Below are 10,377 nucleotides of genomic sequence, written 5' to 3'. Positions count from 1 at the left end.
GTACAAGAAGACTGACTCTTCTTACTGTCTATATTTGAACCATTCCTGTGACACTAGATATAGACTCCGATGCTTCACCCCAGGTTTACTGTATCCCTTGGACCTTCTTACTGACGATGAAACACAGAAATTGCATCGGAATTAAACACAAAAGGAACAAACCCGACTTAAGGACAAGAAGACTGACTCTTCTTACTGACTACGTCTTGAACCATTCCTGTGACACTAGTTATAGATTCCGATGCTTCACTTCAGGTTTACTGTATCCCTCTGACCTTCTTATTGACGATGAAACACAGAAATTGCATCGGAATTAAATACAAAAGCCACAATGCCGACTTAACACGTTCACTGCCATCGGCGCACCAGCGCGTCCGGCCGATACTAGTGCATATGCCGTCGACGCGCCTGCGCGGCGAGACACTCAGCTGTTTCTCAGCGCCACAGTTTAGTCGGGCACAGCCATTCGGTGTGGTTCATTGCGCAGGCACTCTAAGAACGTATTGTTTTCAATTTTTGCGGGTGCGGTTCGTGTGTTTTCCCTACAGTTTTTCTCTGTTGTGGGACTGAAAATGGAAGACAATCGTGACACGGCGGGCCCTTCAGAACCTAAGAAACGTAAAACACAGGACACAAGAAACGTACAAAAACTAACGGATGCGGAATTATTACGAATATTAGAAGAAAGCGATTCGGAAACGGAACTGGCCAGTGAGGAGGACGGCGTGGAATCCAGTGAAGAGTCTGACGGAGCCGAGTTTGTTTTAGATGAGACTGTAGAAATGGCTGTGAATCCTAGCGACAGGGAAATGGCAGAAGGAGTGGTAACAAGAGATAACGCAGCTGATACAACTGTTGCGTGGGAAAGAGAGCCAGTTGGAATGATAAATTGCCCATTTATAAAAAATGAGGGACTGCTTATTCAACCGACGGAAAACACTCCCTTAGATTATTTTCGTCTTTTGCTGACGGACGAATTTCTATTGACAGTTGTAGAAGAAACAAATCGAAACGCGATTGAATTAGTCCTTTCTGCGGGAACCAAAGGACAATCACGAATAAACTGTTGGAAAGATGTGACTGTTGGCGAATTGTTAGTGTTCTTGGGAGTTTTCCTGCACATGGGAAATGTAAAGATGAGGAATTTGCAGGACTATTGGAAAAAGGACGCTTTATTCAACGTGAAAGGAATTGCCGATAGTATTTCACGAAATCGTTTTCTGCTAATACTACGTGCATTACACTTTTCTGAAAATCCAAAACAGGGCAAACCAACACCATCCGACAGGTTGTATAAAATACGTCCCGTTATCAATTTTTTCAATGAAAGGATGTGCCAAGTTTACTACCCTGGACGGGAACTGTCTCTGGACGAATCAATGATCCTTTGGCGTGGACGATTACTTTTCCGCCAATACATCAAAAACAAAAAGCACAAATATGGCATAAAGCTATATATTTTGACAACTCCCACTGGAATGGTCCTAAAATTCGCGGTATACACTGGCATGCTGGACGATTTAGGAGGAAGAGGCCATGCGCAAAAAATTGTTCTTCATTTACTAGATGAAAAGTTGAATGCTGGTCACCATGTGTACATGGACAATTACTATAACAGCTTCGCATTGGCAAAGCTGCTCCTGGATAAGAAGACCCACTGCACGGGAACTCTGAGGGCGAATAGGAAGGATACACCCAAGGAAATACAGGAAGCAAAACTACGAAAAGGTGAAGCCGTTGCCAGATTTGCGGAAGGAGTTATGATAGGTAAGTGGCGTGATAAGAGGGAGGTTTGCTACATTTCTAATGCATTTACAAATGAAATGGTTGAGGTTGAAACCAAAAGAAAGGAGAAGAAATCTAAGCCCTTGGCCATTGTAAACTACAATAAATTTATGGCGGGAGTTGATCGGCACGATCAGATGTTATCATATTACCTCTCGGAACGCAAAACCATACGCTGGTACAAGAAACTTTTTATCCACGTTGTGGAAATGATACTGACAAACGCACATGCCCTACACAATAAATATTGTGGCACAAAAATGCCCCTCCAAGAATTTAGACTCAGTATTATAAGAGCACTATTGCCACGAAAGCAGGTAGAACGGCCAGTCCGAAATCCCCAACATGTTGTGGTAAAACGAGAATCAAATGGAAAATCAAAAACACCGCGAAAAAAGTGCAGATCATGCGCCAGCCGTGGACAACGAACAGACACGATTTACGAGTGCCTAGATTGCCCAAATAAAGCAGGATATTGTTTGAATTGTTGTGTTATTCACCACCTCTAAAGGCAGATAGCACTTTCGTTGCTCATTTATTTTTCGACAGTTATGTGTCGGTACTATTCGTAAACTTTGTATTTATTTTATTTGTTTGAGAGTGTAATGGATAAAGCTCTAGATTGTATTTTTCTTAGATTTGACATACATTTTATTTCAGACGTTTCTTCGAGATCTTGTGTTTGTATTTGAATGTTTCTACTATATTTTTTGTCCAATAAATATGTCGTTTGTCAGTAGGATGTTTCGTTTCATTTATGAATATAAAATGAAATTGTAGTAACCTAAACTGTCACACTAACCAGGAACAATACACTAGACGCATTGGCGCGTCCACGGCCACCCGCTACAGAATATGGCCTGATATGCCACTGACGCCTTAGTGCGCCCCAAAACAACTTTGATTCACGAGAGTAAATTTGATTGTGTACTTATAAAATAAATACATGTTATATTACTTTTAGCAATATATTTTCAGATTCTATTAAGAAAAATATTGGTTACGTGGCAAAGCAAGGCCAATTACAGTGGCAGTGAACGTGTTAAGTACAAAAAGACTGACTATTCTTACTGTCTATGGTTTGAACCATTCCTGTGACACTAGTTATAGATTCCGATGCTTCACTTCAGGTTTACTATATCTCTTGGACCTTCTTATTGACGATGAAACACAGAGATTGCATCGGAATTAAATACAAAAGGCACAATGCCAACTTAAGTACACGAAGACTGACTCTTCTTACTGTCTATGTTTTGAACCATTACTGTGACACTAGTTAAAGATTCCGATGCTTCACTCCTGGTTTACTGTATCCCTTGGACCTTCTTGTTGACTATGAAACACAGAAATTGCATCGGAATTAAATACAAAAACACAATGACGACTTAAGGACAAGAAGACTGACTCTTCTTACTGACTATGTTTTGAACCATTCGTGTGGCACTAATTATAGATTCCGATGCTTCACTCCAGGTTTGCTGTATCTCTCTGACCTTCTTATTGACGATGAAACACAGAAATTGCATCGGAATTAAATACAAAAGGCACAATGCCGACTTAAATACAAAAAGACTGACTCTTCTCACTGTCTATGTTTGGTACCATTCCTGTGACACTAGTTATAGATTCCGATGCTTCACTTCAGGTTTACTGTATCCCTCTGACCTTCCTATTGACGGTGAAACACAGAAATTGCATCGGAATTAAATACGAAAAGCACAATGCCAACTTAAGTACAAGAAGACTGACTCTTCTTACTGACTATGCTTTGAACCATTCCTGTGACACTAGTTATAGATTCCTATGCTTCACTTCTGGTTTACTGTATCCCTCTGACCTTCTTATTGACGATGCAACACAGAAATTGCATCGGAATTAAATAGAAAAGGCACAATGCGGACTTAAGTACAAGAAGACTGACTCTTCTCACTGTCTATGTTTTGAAGCATTCCTGTGACACTAGTTGTAGATTCCGATGCTTCACTTCAAGTTTACTGTATCCCTTAAACTTTCTTATTGACGATGAAACACAGAAATTGCATCGGAATTAAATACAAAAGACACAATGCCGACTTAAGTACAAGAAGACTGACTCTTCTTAATGTCTATGTTTGACCCATTCCTGTGACACTAGTTATAGATTCCGATGCTTCACTTCAGTTTTACTGTATCCCTCTGACCGTATTATTGACGATGAAACACAGAAATTGCATCGGAATTAAATAGAAATGGTACAATGCCGACTTAAGTACAAGAAGACTGACTCCTCCTACTGTCTATGTTTTGAACCATTCCTGTGACACTAGTTATAGATTCCGATGCCTCACTTCAGGTTTACTGTATCCCTTGGACCTTCTTATTGACGATGAAACACAGAAGTTGCTTCGGAAATCGATACAAAATGCACAATGCCGACTTAACTACAAGAAGACTGACTCTTCTTACTGACTATGCTTTGAACCATTCCTGTGACACTAGTTATAGATTCCGATGCTTAACTTCAGGATTACTGTATCCCTCATACCTTCTTAGTGACGATGAAACACAGAAATTGCATCGGAATTAAATACAAAAGGCACAATGCCGACTTAACTACAAGAAGACTGACTCTTCTTACTGACTATGCTTTGAACCATTCCTGTGACACTAGTTATAGATTCCGATGCTTCACTTCAGGTTTACTGTATCCCTCTGACCTTCTTATTGACGATGAATCACAGAAATTGCATCGAGATTAAATACAAAAGGCACAATGCCGACTTATGTACAAGAAGTCTGACTCCTCCTACTGTATATGTTTTGATCCATTCCTGTGACACTAGTTATAGATTCCGATGCTTCACTTCAGGTTTACTGTATCCCTCTAACCGTCTGATTGACGAAAAAACACAGAAATTGCATCGGAATTAAATACAAAAGGCACAATGCCTAATTAAGTACAAGAAGACTGACTCTTCTTACTGTCTATATTTGAACCATTCCTGTGACACTAGTTATAGATTCCGATGCTACACTTAAGGTTTACCGTATCCCTCTGACCTCCTTATTGACGATGAAACACAGAAATTGCATCGGAATTAAATACAAAAGGCAGAATGTCGAATTAAGTACAAGAACACTGACGCTTCTTACAGTCTATGTTTTGAACCATTCCTGTGGCACTAGTTATAGATTCCGATGCTTCAATTCAGGTTTACTGTATCCCTTGGACCTTCTTATTGACGATGAAACACAGAAATTGCATCGGAATTAAATAGAAAAGGCACAACGCCGACTTAAGTACAAGAAGACTGACTCTTCTTACTGTCTATGCTTTGAACCATTCCTGTGACACTAGTTGCAGATTCCGATGCTTCACTTCAGGTTTACTGTATCCCTTGGACCTTCATATTGACAATTAAACACAGAAATTGCATCGGAATTAAATACAAAATACACAATGCCGACTTAAGTACAAGAAGACTTACCCTTCCAACTGTCTATGTTTTGAACCATTCCTGTGATACTAGTTATACATTCCGATGCTTCACTTCAGGTTTACTGTATCCCTCTGAACGTCTTTTAATGACGATGAAACACAGAAATTGCATCGGAATTAAATACAAAAAGCACAATGCCGACTTAAGTACAAGAAGACTCACTCTTCTTACTGTCTATATTTGAACCATTTCTGTGACACTAGTTATAGACTCCGATGCTTCACTCCAGGTTTACTGTATCCCTTGGACCTTCTTATTGACGATGAAACACAGAAATTGCATCAGAATTAAACAGAATATGCACAATGCTGACTTAAGTACAAGAAGACTGACTCTTCTTACTGACTATGTTTTGAACCATTACTGTGACACTAGTTATAGATTTCGATGCTTCACTTCCGGTTCACTGTATCCCTCTGACCTCCTTATTGACGATGAAACACAGAAATTGCATCGGAATTAAATACAAAAGGCACAATGCCGAATTAAGTACAAGAAGACTGACTCTTCTTACTGTCTATATTTGAACCACTCCTGTGACACTAGTTATGGACTCCGATGCTTCACTCCAGGTTTACTGTATCCTTTGGACCTTCTCATTGACGATGAAACACAGAAATTGCATCGGAATTAAATACAAAAGGAACAATGCCGACTTAAGTAAAAGAAGTCTGACTCTTCTTACTGTCTATGATTTGAACCATTCCTGTGACACTAGTTCTAGATTCCGATGCTTCACTCCAGGTTTACTGTATCCCTAGGACCTTCTCATTGACGATGAAACACAGAAATTGCATCAGAATTAAATAGAAAATGCACAATGCTGACTTAAGTACAAGAAGACTGACTCTTCCTACTGACTATGTTTTGAACCATTCCTGTGACACTAGTTATAAATTCCGATGCTTCACTTCAGGTTTACTGTATTCCTTGGACCTTCTTATTGACGATGAAACACAGAAATTGCATCGGAATTAAATACAAATGACACAATGCCGACTTAAGTACAATAAGACTGACCCTTCCAACTGTCTATGTTTTGAACCATTCATGTGACACTAGTTATAGATTCCGATGCTTCACTTCAGGTTTACTCCATCCCTCTGACCGTCTTATTGACGATGAAACACAGAAATTGCATCGGAATTGAATAGAAAAGACACAATGCCGACTTAAGTACTAGAAGACTGACTCTTCCTACTGTCTATCCTTTGAACCATTCCTAAGACACTTGTTATAGATTCCGATGCTTCACGTCAGGATTACTGTATCCCTTGGACCTTCTCATTGACGATGAAACACAGAAATTGCATTGGAATTCAATACAAAAGGCACAATGCCGACTTAACTACAAGAAGACTGACTCTTCCTACTGACTATGCTTTGATCCGTTCGTGTGACACTAGTTATAGATTCCGATGCTTAACTTCAGGATTACTGTATCCCTCTGACCTTCTTAGTGACGATGAAACACAGAAATTGCATCGGAATTAAATACAAAAAGCACATCGCCGAATTAAGTACAAGAATACTGACTCATCTTACTGTTTATGTTTTGAACCGTCCCAGTGACACTAGTTATAGATTCCTTTGTTTCACTCCAGGTTTACCGCATCCCTTGGACCTTCTTATTTGACGATGAAACCCAGAAATTGCATCGGATTAAATCCAAAAGGTCCAATGCCGACTTAAGTACAAGAAGACTGACTCTTCTTACTGACTATGTTTTGAACCATTCCTTTGACACTAGTTATAAATTCCGATGCTTCACTTTAGGTTTACTGTATCCCTCTGACCTTCTTATTGACGATGAAACACAGAAATTACATCGGAATTAAATACAAAAAAGCACAATGCCGAATTAAGTACAAGAAGACTGACTCTACTTACTGTCTATTTTTGAACCATTCCTTTGACACTAGCTATAGACTCCGATGCTTCACACCAGGTTTACTGTATCCCTTGGACCTTCTTATTGACGATGAAGCACAGAAATTGCATCGGAATTAAATACAAAAGGCACAATGCCGACTTAATTAAAAGAAGACTGACTCTTCTTACTGTCTATCATTTGAACCATTCCTGTGACACTAGTTATAGATTCCGATGTTTCACTCCAGGTTTACTGCATCAATTGGACCTTCTTCTTGACGATGAAACACAGAAATTGCATCAGAATTAAATAGAAAATTCACAATGATGACTTACGTACAAGAAGACTGACTCTTCTTACTGACTTTGTTTTGAACCATTCCTGTGACACTAGTTATAGATTCCGATGCCTCTCCTCAGGTTTACTGTATCCCTTGCACCTTCTTATTGACGATGAAACACAGAAATTGCATCGGAATTAAATAGAAATGCACAATGCCGACTTAAGTACAAGAAGACTGACTCTTCTTACTGTCTATGCTTGGAACCATTCCTGTGACACTAGTTGTAGATTCCGATGCTTCACTTCAGGTTTACTGTATCCCTTGGACCTTCATATTGAAAACTAAACACAGAAATTGCATCGGAATTAAATACAAAAGGCACAATGCCGACTTAAGTACAAGAAGACTTACCCTTCCAACTGTCTATGTTTTGATCCATTCCTGTGACACTAGTTATACATTCCGATGCTTCACTCCAGGCTTACTGTATCCCTCTGACCGTCTTATTGACGATGAAACACAGAAATTGCATCGGAATTAAATACAAAAAGCACAATGCCGACTTAAGTACAAGAGGACTGACTCTTCTTACTGTCTATATTTGAACCATTCCTGTGACACTAGATATAGACTCCGATGCTTCACCCCAGGTTTACTGTATCCCTTGGACCTTCTTACTGACGATGAAACACAGAAATTGCATCGGAATTAAACACAAAAGGAACAAACCCGACTTAAGGACAAGAAGACTGACTCTTCTTACTGACTACGTCTTGAACCATTCCTGTGACACTAGTTATAGATTCCGATGCTTCACTTCAGGATTACTGTATCCCTCTGACCTTCTTATTGACGATGAAACACAGAAATTGCATCGGAATTAAATACAAAAGCCACAATGCCGACTTAAGTACAAGAAGACTGACTATTCTTACTGTCTATGGTTTGAACCATTCCTGTGACACTCGTTATAGATTCCGATGCTTCACTTCAGGTTTACTATATCTCTTGGACCTTCTTATTGACGATGAAACACAGAGATTGCATCGGAATTAAATACAAAAGGCACAATGCCAACTTAAGTACACGAAGACTGACTCTTCTTACTGTCTATGTTTTGAACCATTACTGTGACACTAGTTAAAGATTTCGATGCTTCACTCCAGGTTTACTGTATCCCTTGGACCTTCTTGTTGACTATGAAACACAGAAATTGCATCGGAATTAAATACAAAAACACGATGACGACTTAAGGACAAGAAGACTGACTCTTCTTACTGACTATGTTTTGAACCATTCGTGTGACACTAATTATAGATTCCGATGCTTCACTCCAGGTTTGCTGTATCTCTCTGACCTTCTTATTGACGATGAAACACAGAAATTGCATCGGAATTAAATACAAAAGGCACAATGCCGACTTAAATACAAAAAGACTGACTCTTCTCACTGTCTATGTTTGGTACCATTCCTGTGACACTAGTTATAGATTCCGATGCTTCACTTCAGGTTTACTGTATCCCTCTGACCTTCCTATTGACGGTGAAACACAGAAATTGCATCGGAATTAAATACGAAAAGCACAATGCCAACTTAAGTACAAGAAGACTGACTCTTCTTACTGACTATGTTTTGAACCATTCCTGTGACACTAGTTATAGATTCCTATGCTTCACTTCAGGTTTACTGTATCCCTCTGACCTTCTTATTGACGATGCAACACAGAAATTGCATCGGAATTAAATAGAAAAGGCACAATGCGGACTTAAGTACAAGAAGACTGACTCTTCTCACTGTCTATGTTTTGAAGCATTCCTGTGACATCAGTTGTAGATTCCGATCTTCACTTCAAGTTTACTGTATCCCTTGGACCTTCTTATTGACGATGAAACACAGAAATTGCATCGGAATTAAATACAAAAGACACAATGCCGACTTAAGTACAAGAAGACTGACTCTTCTTAATGTCTATGTTTGACCCATTCCTGTGACACTAGTTATAGATTCCGATGCTTCACTTCAGGTTTACTGTATCCCTCTGACCGTATTATTGACGATGAAACACAGAAATTGCATCGGAATTAAATAGAAATGGCACAATGCCGACTTAAGTACAAGATGACTGACTCCTCCTACTGTCTATGTTTTGAACCATTCCTGTGACACTAGTTATTGATTCCGATGCCTCACTTCAGGTTTACTGTATCCCTTGGACCTTCTTATTGACGATGAAACACAGAAGTTGCTTCGGAAATCGATACAAAATGCACAATGCCGACTTAACTACAAGAAGACTGACTCTTCTTACTGACTATGCTTTGAACCATTCCTGTGACACTAGTTATAGATTCCGATGCTTAACTTCAGGATTACTGTATCCCTCTGACCTTCTTAGTGACGATGAAACACAGAAATTGCATCGGAATTAAATACAAAAGGCACAATGACGACTTAACTACAAGAAGACTGACTCTTCTTACTGACTATGCTTTGAACCATTCCTGTGACACTAGTTATAGATTCCGATGCTTCACTTCAGGTTTACTGTATCCCTCTGACCTTCTTATTGACGATGAATCACAGAAATTGCATCGGAATTAAATACAAAAGGCACAATGCCGACTTATGTACAAGAAGTCTGACTCCTCCTACTGTATATGTTTTGATCCATTTCTGTGACACTAGTTATAGACGCCGATGCTTCACTTCATGTTTACTGTATCCCTCGGACCTTCTTATTAACGATGAAACATACAAATTTCATCGGAATTAAATACAAAAGGCACAATGCCGACTTAAGGACAAGAAGACTGACTCTTCTTACTGACTATGATTTGAACCATTCCTGTGACACTAGTTATAGATTCCGATGCTTCACTTCAGGTTTACTGTATCCCTCTGACCTTCTTATTGACGATGAATCACAGAAATAGCATCGGAATTAAATACAAAAGGCA

General features: G+C 39.3%; 1 protein-coding gene across 1 annotated transcript; it reads left to right on the top strand.

Annotated features, from left to right (window-relative positions):
- Window positions 1-572: 572 nt before the first annotated feature.
- On the top strand, window positions 573-2,294 carry LOC124605232 (piggyBac transposable element-derived protein 4-like). Its single transcript, XM_047136783.1, has 2 exons — window positions 573-1,340; window positions 1,452-2,294. Exons 1-2 carry the CDS (start codon window positions 573-575, stop codon window positions 2,292-2,294), a joined length of 1,611 nt encoding a protein of 536 aa, XP_046992739.1.
- The last annotated feature ends 8,083 nt before the right edge of the window (window positions 2,295-10,377 follow it).

Source organism: Schistocerca americana, chromosome 3, assembly GCF_021461395.2.
Source record: "Schistocerca americana isolate TAMUIC-IGC-003095 chromosome 3, iqSchAmer2.1, whole genome shotgun sequence".
Classification (NCBI taxonomy): domain Eukaryota; kingdom Metazoa; phylum Arthropoda; class Insecta; order Orthoptera; family Acrididae; genus Schistocerca; species Schistocerca americana.
Note: the sequence above shows the minus strand (reverse complement) of the source record. Positions and strands in the feature narration are given on the sequence as shown.